Here is a 17,089-nt window from a genome sequence, read left to right on the forward strand (position 1 = left end):
AGGGGTAACTTCACTGGGAGGTACAACAAAGGGGTAACTCACTGATAGGTACAACAAGGGTAACTCACTGGGGTACAACAAAGGGGTAACTCACTGGAGTACAACAAAAGGTGCTCCTGATAGGCACAACAAAGGGGTAACTCACTGATAGGCGACAACAAGGGGTAACTCACTGATAGGCACAACAAAGGGGTAACTCACTAGGAGGTACAACAAAGGAGTAACTCACTGATAGGTACAACAAAGGGTAACTCACTGGGAGGTACAACAAAGGAGTAACTCACTGATAGGTACAACAAAGGGGTAACTCACTAGGAGGTACAACAAGGAGTAACTCACTGATAGGTACAACAAAGGGGTAACTCACTGGCAGGTACAACAAAGGGGGTAACTCACTGATAGGCACAACAAAGGGGTAACTCACTGATAGGTACAACAAAGGAGGTAACTCGCGGAGATGCAACAAGGGGTAACTCTGGGAAATACAACAAAGGGAGTAACTCACTGAAAGTTACAACAAAGGGGTGAACTCACTGGGAGGTGCAACAAAGGGTAACTCACTGATAGGTACAACATAGGGAGTTACTCACTGATAAATACAACAAAGGGGGTAACTCACTGGGATATACAACACAGGGGTAACTCACTGGCAGGTACAACAAATGGGCAACTCACTGATAAGTACAACAAAGGGGGTAACTCACTGTAGGTACAACAAAGGGGAACTCACTGGCAGGTACAACAAAGGGGTAACTCACTGATAGGTACAACATAGGGAGTTACTCACTGATAATTACAACAAAGGGGTAACTCACTGGGAGATAACAAAGGTAACTCACTGATAGGTACAACAAAGGGTGACTCACTGGGAGGTACAACAAAGGGTAACTCACTGATAGGTACAACATAAGGGAGTTACTCACTGATAGGTACAACAAAGGGTAACTCACTGGGATATACAACAAAGGTAACTCACTGGCAGGTACAACAAATGGGCAACTCACTGATAAAGTACAACAAAGGGGTAACTCACTGATAGGTACAACAAAGGTAACTCACTGATACGTACAACAAAGGGTAACTCACTGGGAGGGACAACAAGGGTAACTCACCAGGATACAACAAAGGGGTAACTCACTGATGAGGTACAACAAAGAGGGTAGATCACTGATAGGTACAAAAAGGGGTAACTCACTGATAGGAATACAACAAAGGTAACTCACTGATAAGTACAACAAAGGGTAACTCACTGATAGGTACAACAAAGGGGCTCACTGATAGGTACAACAAAGGGGGTAACTCACTGATAGGTACAACAAGGGTAACTCACTGAAGATACAACGAAGGGTAACTCTGATAGGTACAACAAAGGGGTAACTCACTGGAGATACAACAAAGGGGTAACTCACTGGGAGATACAACAAAGGGGTAACTCACTGATAGGTACAACAAGGTGACTCACTGGGAGGTACAAAGAAAGGGGTAACTCACTGATAGGTACAACAAAGGGGTGACTCACTGGGAGGGTACAACAAGGGTAACTCACTGATAGGTACAACATAAGGGAGTTACTCACTGATAAACAACAAAGGGGTAACTCACTGGGATATACAACAAGGGTAACTCACTGGCAGGTACAACAAACAACTCACTCTGGAGGTACAACAAGGGATAACTCACTGATGGGTACAACAAAGGGGTAACTCACTGGGAGGTACAACAAGGGTAACTCACTGGGAGGTACAACAAAGGTAACTCACTGATAGGTACAACAGAGGTAACTCACTGATAGGTACACCAAAGGGATAACTCACTGATGCACCAAAGGGATAACTCACTGATAGGTACAAGGGTAACTCACTGATAGGTACAACAAAGGGTAACTCACTGATAGGATACAACAAAGTAACTCACTGATAGGTGCAACAAGGGTGACTCACTAGGTACAAAGAGAATAACTCACTGATAGGTACAACAAAGAGGGGTAACTCACTGATAGGTACAAAAAAGGGGTAACTCACTGATAGGTGCAACAAAGGGGTAACTAACTGAAGGTACAACAAAGGGGTAACTCACTGATAGGTACAAGGGGATAACTCACTGATAGGTACAACAAAGGGGTAACTCACTGATAGGTACAACAAAGAGGGTAACTCACTGGGAGATACAACAAAGGAGGTAACTCACTGGGAGATACAACAAGGGGTAACTCACTGAGAGATACAACGAAGAGGGTAACTCCTGATAGGTACACAAGGGTAACTCACTGGGAGATACAACAAAGGGGTAACTCACTGGGAGATACAACAAGGGGTAACTCACTGAGAGATAACGAAGAGGGTAACTCACTCAAGGAGGTACAACAAAGGGGGTAACTCACTGGGAGGTACAACAAAGGGAGTAACTCACTGATAGGTACAACAAAGGGGGTAACTCACTGATAGGTACAACAAAGGGGGTAACTCACTGGGAGGTACAACAAGGGGGTAACTCACTGGGAGGTACAACGAAGGGGGTAACTCACTGGGAGGTACAACGAAGGGGGTAACTCACTGGGAGGTACAACAAAGGGGGTAACTCACTCAAGAGGTAATCTGTGCCATAGGAGTACTGAGAGTTGGGCATGGTATTGTAAAACCCACTTGGCTGCATGTACGAGTTCCCGCCATATGCCTGCATTGTGCTGTGAGGGAGAGATGAAAAGGGCAAGAGGTTAGTTCGGGCAATAGTGTAGGCAAGGCAGTTAGGGCAATGGTGCGGGAAAGACAGAGGGCAGTGATGTGGGATAGACAGCAGGCAATGGTATGGTCAAGAAGTTAGGGCAAAGGTGTGGGTAAGAGATTTGGGCAATGGGACGGGAGAGACAGTTGGGGCAATGATTAGGTTATGTAGGTCGTCGGCAGCTACCAAACAGGGAGGTCCCAGGTTGCTGATCTGACTTTCTGCCTCATTTACACACAGTTGCAGGGTCTCAATTGTTTCTCTTACTATTGACAACACAACATACATATATTGTTTCTCACTTTTGATCTTTTTTTCATTTTTTTTATTTAATAATAATAATAATAATAATAATAATAATAATAATAATATTATTATTATTATTATTATTATTATTATTATTATATTTTTTATTATAATTTATATTTATTATTATTATTATTATTATTATTATTATTATTATTATTATTATTATTATTTTTATTATTATTATATTTTCGTCCCCAAGGCCCCAATGTACAGTAAGGTCAATGACGTCTGCCCTGGGAGGTAATCCCACCCTCCAAAGTGGTTTGGGCAATGAAGAGGGGCAATGGTTATGGTAATGGTAAGGGCAATGCTAAGAGGCAATAGTCCAGGGGTGATGATAGTCTGGGCAAGGGTAGTGAAGTACGGATCGTGGTGATTAATTAACATCAGGTACAGGAAAATAATAAACATTAAACATATAGAAGCAGGACATAATTCTTGCTTCTGTTTCATATAAAGTTATGAACACTTAATAATACATCACAAACATTGTATAATACAACTGAGGATTTATAAAGCATAATATAACTACTAATATTTATATATAGTGCACTCAGAAGGTAATATAAAAATATATATATATATATATATATATATATATATATATATATATATACCTTATACTTATATATATATATATATATATATATATATATATATATATATATATATATATATATATATATATATATATATATATATATATATATATATATACTCTTATATACATACATATATATGTTGGGTCGCGTTAGGTTAAGAAAGATTGGGATAGGTTAGGTTAAGTAACTTAGGTTGGGTTGAGTTAGGTTAGGTTGGATTAGGTTAGGTTAGGTTGGGTTGCGTTAAGTTAGGTTAGGTTAGGTTGGGTTGGGTTAAGTTAGGTTAGGTTAGGTCAAGTTAGTTTTGGTTGGATTAGGTTAGGTTGCGTTAGGTTAGGTTGAGGTAAGCTAAGTTGGAGGAAGCATCAAACCTGCAACAACTATTCAAAAAACCTACCTGAAGATGAGGTAAAAGCTTCTACAGGTAACAGATAATCTGACAACCTACCTGGAGTAAAGCTGCTGCAGGTGGGAAGCGGAGAGGTCGTGTTTGTCAGTCGCTGCTGGGGTGTAGGGAGGGAGCGCCTCGAACACGTCCGTCGTGGCGTTATTGCTGGGTTCCCCCTTCACCTCTGACCAAAGAAAACGGACATTAATGATCATTATTTACAGTTCGAGTTATAGTTTTCTCCATTACATAACTCAAACCCGTAATGCTTGATGATAAACAGGTTAATAAGACAAATAATTCAACTTCAGTTTTACCACAGAGTTCAATATCTCTTGATGATTAAACACTTACTCTAACTATCTAACGCAGACTTAATCCAACCTAACTTAACCTAACCTAACCTTACTTTACCTCAATTAAAGCTAATCTAACATAAACTAATGCTATCCTAACCTAACCTAACCATAATACAACAAGAGAGGCACCAGGACTCACCATAACAACAAGAGAGGCATCAGGACTCACCATAACAACAAGGGAGGCATCATGACTCACCATAACAACAAGAGAGGCACCAGGACTCACCATAACAACAAGAGAGGCACCAGGACTCACCATAACAACAAGAGAGGCACCAGGACTCACCATAACAACAAGAGAGGCACCAGGACTCACCATAACAACAAGAGAGGCATCATGACTCACCATAACAACAAGAGAGGCACCAGGACTCACCATAACAACAAGAGAGGCATCAGGACTCACCATAACAACAAGAGAGCACAGGACCACCTACAACAACAAGAGAGAGGCACCAGGACTCACCATAACAACAAGAGAGGCACCAGGACTCACCATAACAACAAAGAGAGGCATCAGGACTCACCATAACAACAAGAGAGGCACCAGGACTACTCATAACAACAAGAGAGGCATCAGGACTCACCATAACAACAAGAGAGGCACCAGGACTCACCATAACAACAAGAGAGGCACCAGGACTCACCATAACAACAAGAGAGGCATCAGGACTCACCATAACAACAAGAGAGGCATCAGGACTCACCATAACAACAAGAGAGGCATCAGGACTCACCATAACAACAAGAGAGGCATCAGGACTCACCATAACAACAAGAGAGGCACCAGGACTCACCATAACAACAAGAGAGGCATCAGGACTCACCATAACAACAAGAGAGGCATCATGACTCACCATAACAACAAGAGAAAAGTATCAAGACTACCATAACAACAAGAGAGTGGCACCACAGGACTCACCATAACAACAAGAGAGGCACCCAGGACTCACCATAACAACAAGAGAGGCATCAGACTCACCATAACAACAAGAGAGAGGCACTGGTGGACTCTCACCATAACAACAAGAGAGCATCAGGACTCACCATAACAACAAGAGAGGCACCAGGTACCTCACCATAACAACAAGAGAGGCACCAGGACTCACTATAACAACAAGAGAGATCAGGACTCATCATAACAACAGACAGGCACCAGTACTACCATAACAACAAGAGAGGCACCAGGACTCACCATAACAACGAGAGGCATCAGGGACTACTATAACAACAAGAGAGAGGCATCATGACTCACTATAACAAATAAGCAAGAGAGGCACCAGGAATTTCACTATAACAACAAGAGAGGCACCAGGACTCACATAACAACAGACAGGTACCAGGACTCACTATAACAACAAGAGAGGCACCAGGGACTCACCATAACAACGAGAGGCATCAGACTCACTATAACAACAAGAGAGGCATCATGACTACCATAACAACAGACAGGCACCAGGACTCACTGCAACAACAAGAGAGGCAATTATAGGACTCACCATAACAACAGACAGGCACCAGTACTCACCATAACAACAGACAGGCACCAGGACTCACCATAACAACGAGAGGCACCAGGACTCATAACAACAACAAGAGAAGAGAGGCACCAGGACTCACCATAACAACAAAGAAGGCATCAGGACTCACCATAACAACAAGAGAGGGCACCAGGACTCCCCATAACAACAAGACAGGCACCAGGACTCACCATCAACAACAAGAGAGGCACCAGGACTCACCATAACAACAAGAGGCACCAGACTCACCATAACAACGAGAGGCATCAGACTCACCATAACAACAAGAGGGCACCAGGACTCACCATAACAACAAGAGAGGCACCAGGACTACCCATAACAACGAGAGGCATCAGGACTCACCATAACAACAAGAGAGGCATCATGACTCACCATAACAACAGACAGGCACCAGTACTACCATAACAACAAGAGAGGCACAGACCACCATAACAACAAGAGAGGCACCAGGACTCACCATAACAACAAGAGAGGCACCAGGACTCACCATAACAACAAGAGAGGCACCAGGACTCACCATAACAAAAGAGAGGCACCAGGACTCACCATAACAACAAGAGAGGCACCAGGACTCACCATAACAACAAGAGAGGCACCAGACTCACCATAACAACAAGAGAGGCATCAGGACTCACCATAACAATAAGAGAGGCATCAGGACTCACCATAACAACAAGAGAGGCACCAGTACTACCATAACAACAAGAGAGGCACCAGGACTCACCATAACAACAACAAGAGAGGCACCAGGACTCACCATAACAACAAGAGAGGCACCAGTACTCACTATAACAAAGAGAGGCACCAGGACCACCATAACAACAGAGAGGCATCAGGACTCACCATAACAACAAGAGAGGCACCAGGACTCACCATAACAACAAGAGAGGCACCAGGACTCACCATAACAACAGAGAGGCACCAGGACTCACCATAACAACGAGAGGCGGACTCACCATAACAACAAGAGGCACCAGGACTCACCATAACAACAAGAGAGGCACCAGGACTCACCATAACAACAAGAGAGAGGCACCAGGACTCACCATAACAACAAAAGAGGCAGGACTACATAACAACAGAAGGCATCAGGACTCACCATAACAACAAGAGAGAGGCACCAGGACTCACCATAACAACAAGAGAGGCAAACAAGAGAGGCATCAGGACTCACCATAACAACAGAGAGGCACCAGGACTCACCATAACAACAAGAGAGGCACCAGGACTCACCATAACAACAAGAGAGGCACCAGGACTCACCATAACAACAAGAGAGAGGCACCAGGACTCACCATAACAACAAGAGAGGCATCAGGACTCACCATAACAAGAGAGGCACAGGACTCACCAACAACAAGAAGGCACCAGGACTCACCATAACAACAGAAGGCATCAGGACTCACCATAACAACAAGAGGCACAGACTCACCATAACAACAGAGAGGCACAGGACTCACCATAACAACAAGAGAGGCACAGGACTCACCATAACAACAAGAGAGGCACCAGGACTCACCATAACAACAAAGAGAGGCACCAGGACTCACCATAACAACAAGAGAGGCACAGGACTCACCAAACAACAGAGACGGACTCACCATAACAACGAGAGGCATCAGGACTCACCATAACAACAGAGATCATGACTCACCATAACAACAGACAGGCACCAGACTCACCATAACAACAAAGGCCAGTCACCAAACAACAGCAGACTCACACAGAGAGGCACCAGACCACATAACAACAGAGGCACAGACTCACAAACGAGCCCAGGATAACAAAGCACAACTCATAACAACAAGAGGCATCAGGACTCACCATAACAACAGACAGGCACCAGACTCACCATAACAACAAAGAGAGGCACCAGGACTCACCATAACAACAAGAGAGGCACCAGGATCACCATAACAACAAGAGAGGCACCAGGACTCACCATAACAACAAAGGCACAGGACTCACCATAACAACAGAGAGCATCAGGACTCACCATAACAACAGACAGGCACCAGGACTCCTAACAACAAGAAGGCACCAGGACTCACCATAACAACAAAAGAGAGGCACCAGGACTCACCATAACAACAGAGGCACCAGGACTCACCATAACAACAGAGAGGGACCAGGACTCACCATGCAGGGTGTTGTTGTTGTGTGTAAGCAAGGGGTTGTGAGCCAGGCTGGGTCTAGAGCCTGTGGGGGCTGGGGTGGGGGCGCCCCCTGCGTGGTGTTACTGCTGGTGCTGGTGCTGGGTGGTAGCTGGGGGACACAGACGACGTGGCGGGGGACGTGGATACCGACCCCGTGCCCATAGACACCCGGCCAAGGGTCACCAGGGGCGCCAACACCTCCTCCACCACCTCCGCCAGCGCCTCCTCGGATCCTTCAGAAGGAGAGGCACAGCCGCTGTCACTGTGACTCGCTGGAGACGATACTGGTGGTACCTCACACCTGGGGAAGGAGAGGGCGTGGTTAGTAAAGCTGTGGGCGTGGTCAGACATTGTGAGAAAGGGCGCGGTCAAGAAGCATCTTGTGGAGGGCAGTACAGTACCTGTCCCTCAGGTGACGAAGCAAGAATGTGTTAACCCCACCTGAACACCTGCGTTACTAGTCACATGAGCTTAGACACCCAGCTTATAACACCAGAGGATTAAACACCTTAACACTAGTCTGCCTAACACTAGCCTCCACATAACCTAAGTAACCTAACCTAAAAACTAATGCTAACGCTAACCTAAACTAATCTAACCTAACCTAACCTAACACCCCCAGGTAGCGTTATATTATTTAATCATCAGGCGAGAATAAGGTAGGTGGACTGCTCTTCATGTAATCCATAAATCAGCCAATCAAGTACACCATTACATCATCATTTAGGAGTAATAATCACCAGAACCTCTACCAACACATATCAGCGAGAAAGTTGTTGGTTCAGTGTGCGGACGTAAACTCGAACCCAGGTACTGGAGGTGTAATGTGAGCCACGCCACTGACTACATAGTGGTTGAAAGGGGCGACGTGGCTTAGAGAGTAGTACTGGGGACAGTGTACATGATACTACCTGTACTACTTTTAATTGGCCTCCAGCCTCCCCTATAGCCACACCTTCGCCGCCATTTTATTACCTTAAAATTAAATATCCTAATACATAAGTAGCTATCCTAGCTGTGTTGAGTTAGTTGAGCCGCAGATCTATGCGGCATTCAGAACTGTTGCCTCATAGTCAATATCTGCAACTGTTGTCGGCTTTGGGGGCCGATGCTCGTTCCTTGGAGGCGAGCAAAGCCGACTGAAAGGGGAGAGAAGGACAGTCGACATCTCATCCAGGCTGTAACATAACTTCTGGGCTGCTGCTTCTGTTCGGATAGCACCTCCGCTAGTCTGGCGTAGAAACATCTTGCACTTGGCTCCTCCCACCTTATCTTGTCGTTCTCGCCTCCTGTGTAGCATTGCGAGCTAAGTTACGGTGACATGTGGCCATGGGATAAAAATCCTGATGTCGAAGAAGGCTTGCTGTTGCCGCGTCCAGAATCCTCGAGCACTGACGTCTGCACGGGCTTCGTTGGATGTGTTTAAGTCCTATGTTGGAAATTCTCACCGTCCAATGGAAGGAGGATCGGTTCTCCCTGACATCACCGCAGATTTCCTTCAACATATTTTGCTGTGAGATCCCTTACTTCCGTCATGCCTCATGCATATGAAGCCCACTTTCTTGCACACTATGACGTGATCGACGTCATGGAAGAACCACACACGCATTGGGAGGGCAAACCTTCTACTGGCCTACCGTACCTTAGAACATTGACGTCTGTAAATTCTTGTTTATTGAGACTGGAAACCATTTGCCTTATCGGTAACGTAGTTAACCAGTTCGAGGCGCCCACTTCCTGGCTATAGCTACTTTTTTTAATTCTCTGGTACCTGCAGTAACAGTTGCTGCAACTTATCACTTGGCCGTGCTGTCGTTCTGTCGTAATGGATCTTCTAATCTTGTTTACTTCAGTGGTATCCACCTCCGTTGCGTTCTGAGCTATTATGTGATCCGTGAGGGCTGCCGTGAACCTAACTGAGTTTGATGTTCGGTGGCAGCAATCTCCTCTGGATTGGTCAATCCCATTCCTCCCAGTCTCGGTGGTAGTGCAAGGAGTGATCTTTCTGCTGTGGTTAAGTGAGGGTGTTTCACTAATTTGGGAATTAAATTGACGCTGATAGCTTCTTCCAGAGGTGAAGGAGGGTCCGATATCAGGGACAGTAGTGGGGCAACTAGAAGCTAGATGCAATTTTCAAGAGAATCATGCAAATGGTGAACCAAGCACCAAATTTGGCATGGTAATTCTCTAATGGTTACTAGTCAAGTCTTCCTGATTGGCCATTTAAAAATCAGGTGGCGGCCATTTTCAAGATGGCCGCCATAATCGGCTGCTCAAAGTTGATTTTCTTATAGAAATTGATGTAGTTGGTCAATCTGGGTGATCTTGGTGTCGTGTATGTTTTCAGCATGCTCAGATGATTTGTTATAGTTTTAAGTCCATTTATAGCATTGCATCATAAAATAACACTTTTAGTAAAATATAACTTAGACTTTTAAAAAAAGTATACTTCTTAATAAATTTGCCAGCGACTTCTGACGGTATCTTTATTGCATTTACTGCTGTTCATATGCAGCTGCAGGTACTATGCAGGAAAGTCCGACAAGCAGCATCTCCTGGTTGCAGTCTTTCTTACGAACATTGATCAGCTCCTGACAGCATGTCGCGATAAGGGAAGAGTCGTCCAACATGTCTGCCATGCCTCCCCTTCTCACATACTCACCAGCTGTTCAGGAGCTTGGATGTTGGAAAGATGGACACATGATCCATGGAAGGACGTTTTGGCCGTAGTCGCAGTGGGGTTTGTGGTCATCTGTGTCCCTACTGAAATGGTGAACAACTGCTTCCTCAAGATTGGTGGACACCTCCTCCTTCCACGTACTTGCTTCTAGCTGCTTCCTCCTAGCTGGGCTGATAATTTGTAAATTCACAATATCTGAAATGCTGACTTCCTTTTCTTTATTTATGTCGATGGGCACCTCTCTGTGTATAAACACGGGCTTATGCCGACGTAAAGTAGCAAGGTGTCTCATTATTCCTTGGAGTATGTGTGGTTGTGTTCCCTACCTTGTAGTTGGTAAATTTATTACTGTAAACTGTGACATAGCAAGTCAGACTTGATCGCCATACTGGAGTTGGGATTTGATACCTACTTGGCTAAATAGCGCCTAAATTGGAAAGCAGTATTCGTTGGAACAGCCTGTTCAATCATCCTTCGCGACCATGCTGCTGAAGTGTGACTTGTGCTGACATATTACGTCGTGTCATCCTAGCAGCCTTGGCCAGATGGATCGCGTCACCGTTGCTTGCTTGTGCCAGGATTGAGCCAACGTCGCCTCAAAAGACCAATGGATAATACTCTTCCTTGTTGGTGACTTGCAGCTGGGGATGTGAAAAAGCAGCGTGTGGTCCTTCAGTCAGTAGCATGAACTATCAGGATCAACACAGCTGTAAGTCTCTGTCTGAGGGGTGTGACCAGGTCAGCAAGTCTGAAAAATGAATTGGTTCAGTACTTTTCCTTCACCTAGAAGCTTTCATCTAAGTGATGTAAGTGACCCAGTTCAGAAAGCAGTTGGGTATGCGTCCTATGACTCTTGGCTTTCTTCTTGCTCATGAGCATTTCGGTGTGTTCTTTCTCGGTTGTACGGTCTGCCAGGCAGCGAGGGTGGTCCTCCAGTTCTTGTGCCTAACATCTCCTGCATAGTTTGGCAAGAGTTTTCCATACGTAAGTGTCTTAGCATAATCATTCAATCTTTTATTAAGTTTCATTGTCATTGCGTAATCTTATGTCATCTCAGCTTCTTCCTCCACATAAAATTCATTCTGTTGCTTTGATTCTGACCATTCGTGGTATCTTCCCTACTGCTGCTCTCCTCTGTAGCAACTGCAGAGTTCGCCTTTCTGAGCTCTATTTAACTTTGTGTTGTTGAAAAGAAGTCTGCAACTCTCATGATACTGTGCCTTGTTTCTCCACAAGGTCTCTCCTAACCTATCATCTTCAACAAGTCTTGCAGGGTCAAGCTTGGTTAGCCGGTTGTGATTGAATGAAATAGAGAATATTCCTTGCCAATACTGTAACCGTCATCTCCTTTATTGGCAGAAGTTTGCATGTGGAGACTTAGATCTTGTATATCCTGTTGACAAAGACAACTTGCTGCCCGGTCAGTGATGAGGAATGATTTGTTGGTAGATTTTATTGTCCATAATTATTTTTTTGATCTTCAGGGCGAGGGTTTTATCCTTTTACCACCCTCCATGAGCACTTTTCTTGTATAGGATACAACTAGGTCCATGCTTTTGCCCTACACCAGTCCGATCGTTCAATTAAAACTGGTCCCGTGCGATCTGCACACCATCCAGATAACTAAAAACCCTGTTATCCTTGGCTCGGCTCTCCCACGCTAGCACATCCTGTCAATTCAGGTGCGGCTGCTTAACTGATTCAGGTTGGTTAAGCGTGGGACACTAAGCTGTTGCAGTATGACATGCTTTTGTAGCTGACGCACTGAACCTTTACATGCTGGGTTGCACAGCAGTGATGTCACCAGTGTGCCTGGTAGTGCCAAACAATCACTCCCCCTCACATGCAGAGACCCTCTGCACGCACTACCTCACCTAGTTGGAAAAAACACTAAAACCAGTGCATAAAACCAGTCATGTCTGAACAAATATATTTCTGAAATTATCAGAAATAGAAAAAACCATCTAAGCATGCTTAAAACATACATATCGACACTAGATCATTTACATTGACCAACTACATCAATTTCCACATAACCATAATCACTAAGAAAAGGTCAAGATTTGGCAGCCATCTTGAAAAATGGCCGCCATATTAGTTTCAAATGGCCAATCAGGCGAATTGTTGACCCTAAGGGTATGATCAGGCCAAATTCATGTTGTATCACCATTTGCACGATTTTCTCATTATCCGCTCCTGCTTGCGCATCAGGTAGTTCCAGCGATGCTTGACATGGGCCGAATACTACTACTACAGTACTACTATAATAATAGTAATAATAATAATAATGTAGTGGCGTTAACGATGGTGGTGCTGGTGATGATAGAGTGTTAGTGGTAATGGTAGTAGTAATAGTATGTATGTGGTGGTGATAGGGGATGGTTGTGGTGGTAGGAGGAGGGTGGTGATGGTGAAGGATGGTGTTATGGTAGTGGTGGTAGTGGTGGTAGATGGCGTGGTAGTAGAGGGGTGGTGGTAGGAATTGGTGGTTGTGGTGGTAGTTGTGGTAGGGGGTAGTGGGTAGTTGTGGTGGTAGAGCGTGGTGGTAAGGGTGGTGGTAGTGGTGGTAGGGTGGTGAGGTGGTGGTTGGGGTGGTGGTGGTAGGGGTGGTGGTAGTGGTGGAAGGGCGTGGTGGTAGGGGTGGTGGGAGGTTATCTGAGGTCATCCACCACCACTATAATCCCTCAGCAGGCAGCCGTCACCCAGGGGTAGGCTGGGCACAGTCTTAATGAGAGAGAGCTGTTAATCCATTCCCAAACTATGAAGATTTATCCTCGATTAGGTGGTCACTACCCACACCCAAACACCTATGCTAATCACCTGCTAATCACTAACTTTTCAGTTATTATCCTCATAACAATACTAATTACCTTAACCAACTAATTACCATAAGTTCCACACTAAATACCTAATTACCATAAGCACGATCCCTGTTAACACTAATTACCCTCCATATCCCCTAATAATCACAACTATCTCCCTAATTAACAAAACTACGCCTTACTCACACCTAAGTACTCAGCTAATTACCCTAACTATCCTACTAATTACCTAACTGCCTTACTAATGACGACCAGGTCTCAGTACAGGCCTTATCTCCCCTCTCAGTATCTCTCCCTGTCTTACCTCCTACTGCCCCCCTTCATACCTCACCCTCGCTCCTCCACAGCCTTCAGCTCAGGGTAAGGTTGAGAGAGAGAGAGAGAGAGTTAGAGAGTTAGAGAGAGTTAGAGAGACGTAACTAACCTAACCCCACCAAGTAGCGTTAGTGTGTTTAATCATCAGGTGAAATAAGATGAATGGGCTACTTTAGGACACTTTAACTTTCTCAATGGTCTTAAGTTAATGATGTAGTACTCGTGCTCTCTGTAAGAGCTTACTTGCAACACTAACCTCCTCTTGTTCCCTCCTCCACTTTGCAACGTCCTTTCACCTCCTCCTCCTCCTCTTCCTCCTTTACAACCTCCTCTTCTTCCTCTTCACTTATGCAACCTCCCCTCTCCCCTCTTCTGCTCCGCCCCCTTTAACCTTCCCCTTTCCTCCTGCTCCGCCTCCCTTGAACCCCCCTTTCCTCCTGCTTCTCCCCTTGCAACCTCCACCTCTCTTCTTCCTCCTCCCCCTATGCAACCTGCCCCTCTTCTCCTGCTCCCCCCCTTGCAACCTCCCCTCTTCTTCCCTCCTCCCCCCTATGCAACCTCCCCTCTTCTCCTCCCCCTTACACCTTCCCCTCTCCTCCTCCTCCTTCCCTTACAGCAATCGCGTAACAGTCTCTAAGCATCGAGTTTCTGTGAGTGTGTCTGCCTGACATAGACACCGCCGCCGCCACCTCCATTGTTGCTTTCACGCCTCGCTCACTTCCTGATCCACACAAAAGACACCCCCCTCATATTTTTTTGGCTGTCTTCAGATTTTCCTCGCTGGAAGCACACCAAATACTGTTGATTGCAAGCTGGGACGGGGACAATGGTTCGATTCCCTACCATTTTACCCTCCTCTCTACCCCCACCCCCTCTCCTCCCAGGCACGAGACACATTATATCATCAGGCAATTGTTGAGCTTGGCAGTAGGAGGTGTGGTCGCTGCCCGTTCGTGGATGCTTTACCTACTGTGGGCCCCCTATGGACGGCGAGAGAGAGCATCTTCTGGGGTCTGTACCCTATTTACCAACACCGCAGTTTAATTAACCTCGACCGCCTAGAGGATCACATGAACATATAGGCACCCGAACGCTAACCTAACGTAACATACTTACCTACCCTACCCCCCACAGCATACGCTAGAGGGTTAATGTTCTGGTGAAAATCTGGTCTGTCTAATATTCTGGTGTCTCTCTCTCTCTCTCTCTCTCTCTCTCTCTCTCTCTCTCAACTATTGTGGTGAAGGTGTTTCTTGTACCCTCCTTTGACCTCATCTACTCATACCGGTTCCTCCACTGCCTCCACTTCCTACTGTTAATCCCTCCACCACCCCAACAACTACCTACTGCACCCTCCATACGCCCCCTCCGCCAGCTCACTGTCAATTCCACCACCCCTCCAATAACCCCGTGTCTGCCCTCCACCCGCCGACTGTCCCCCCTCAACGCCCCTCCACCACCCTCCGCCGCCCTCCCCCCCATCTCAGCAGCTGTCAATCACAGCGACTATTAACACCTGCCGCCGCCCGTGCCCGTCACACCTACCTCCTCCCTCCCCCTCCTTCTCTTACCCTCCCTCCCTCTTCTCTAACTACCTTCCTCCTCTACCCTCCTCTAACTACCTTCCTCCCTCTACCCTCCTTCTCTAACTACCTTCCTCCTCCCGCCTCCTTCTAACTACTTCCTCTCTCTACCCTCCTTCTCTAACTACCTTCCTCCCTCTACCCTCCTTCTCTAACTACCTTCCTCCCTCACCCTCCTTCTCCTAACTACCTTCCTCCCTCTACCCTCCTTCTCTAACTACCTTCCCTCCCTCACCTCCTTCTCTTACCCTTCCTCCCCTCTACCCTCCTTCTCTAACTACCTTCCTCCCTCCCTACCCTCCTTCTCTAACTACCTTCCTCCCTCCCTACCCTCCTTCTCTAACTACCTTCCTCTCTCTACCCTCCTTCTTCTAACTACCTTCCTCCCTCTTCCCTCCTTCTCTAACTACCTTCCTCCCTCTACCCTCCTTCTCTAACTACCTTCCTCCCTCCACGCCTCCTTCTCCTACCTTCACTCCCTCTACCCTCCTTCTCTAACTACCTTCCTCCCTCTACCTCTTCTCTAACTACCTCCCTCTACCTCCTTCTCTAACTACCTCCTCCCTACCACCTCCTTCTCCTAACTACCTTCCTCCCCTCTACCCTCCTTCTCCCTACTACCTTCCTCCCTCTACCCTCCTTCTCCTAACTACCTTCCTCCCTCTACCCTCCTTCTCTAACTACCTTCCTCCCTCCACCCTCCTTCTCTACTACCTTCCTCCCCTCCCTCCTTCTCTAACTACCTTCCTCCCTCCACCCTCCTTCTCTTACCTTCCTCCCTCCCACCCTCCTTCTCTAACTACCTTCCCTCCTCCCTCCTTCTCTAACTACCTTCCTCCCTCCACCCCTCCTTCTCTAACTACCTTCCTCCCTCTACCCTCCTTCTCTAACTACCTTCCTCCCTCCACCCTCCTTCTCACTTACCTTCCTCCCTCCACCCTCCCTTCTTCCCCTTCCCTCCTCCCTCCTTCTCTAACTACCTTCCTCCCTCCCCCTCTCTTCCTCCTAACTACCTTCCTCCCTCCACCCTCCTTCTCTACACCTTCCTCCCCTCCCTCCTTCTCTAACTACCTTCCTCCCCTCCCACCCTCCTTCTCTAACTACCTTCCTCCCTCCACCCTCCTTCTCTAACTACCTTCCTCCCTCCCTCCTTCTCATAACTACCTTCCTCCTTCCCTCCTTCTCTAACTACCTTCCTCCCTCACCCCTCCTTCTCTAACTACCTTCCTCCTCCACCCTCCTTCTCCTACTCTTCTCCCACTCCTCTCTCTACCTTCCCTCCCTCCACCCTCCTTCTCTAACCTTCCTCCCCTCCACCCTCCTTCTCTAACTACCTTCCCTCCCCTACCCTCCTTCTCTAACTACCTTCCTCCCTCCACCCTCCTTCTCCTACCTCCACCTTCCTCCTCTACCCTCCTTCTCTAACTACCTTCCTCCCTCCCCGCCTCCTTCTCCTACCTTCTCCTCCCTCCCTCCTTCTCTAACTACCTTCCCTCCCTCCACCTCCTTCTCCTAACTACCTTCCTCCCTCTACCCTCCTTCTCTAACTACCTTCCTCCTCCACGCCTCCTTCTCCTAACTACCTTCCTCCAACAATACGTAACTTCTAG

At 46.5% G+C, this 17,089-nt stretch overlaps 1 protein-coding gene across 1 annotated transcript; it reads right to left on the minus strand.

The window, feature by feature from the left end:
* Positions 1-2,582: 2,582 nt before the first annotated feature.
* Positions 2,583-10,718, minus strand: LOC121858857 (the record flags this gene model as incomplete). Its single annotated transcript, XM_042355512.1, has 5 exons — positions 10,579-10,718; positions 8,238-8,380; positions 8,063-8,149; positions 4,081-4,204; positions 2,583-2,683 (listed from the first exon to the last, which is right to left on the minus strand). Coding segments are annotated over exons 1-5 (595 nt in total), but the record flags the coding sequence as incomplete, so codon positions are not given.
* Between the last annotated feature and the right edge of the window lie 6,371 nt (positions 10,719-17,089).

This window comes from Homarus americanus, unplaced genomic scaffold (genome assembly GCF_018991925.1).
Source record: "Homarus americanus isolate GMGI-L3 unplaced genomic scaffold, GMGI_Hamer_2.0 scaffold57670, whole genome shotgun sequence".
Lineage (NCBI taxonomy): Eukaryota > Metazoa > Arthropoda > Malacostraca > Decapoda > Nephropidae > Homarus > Homarus americanus.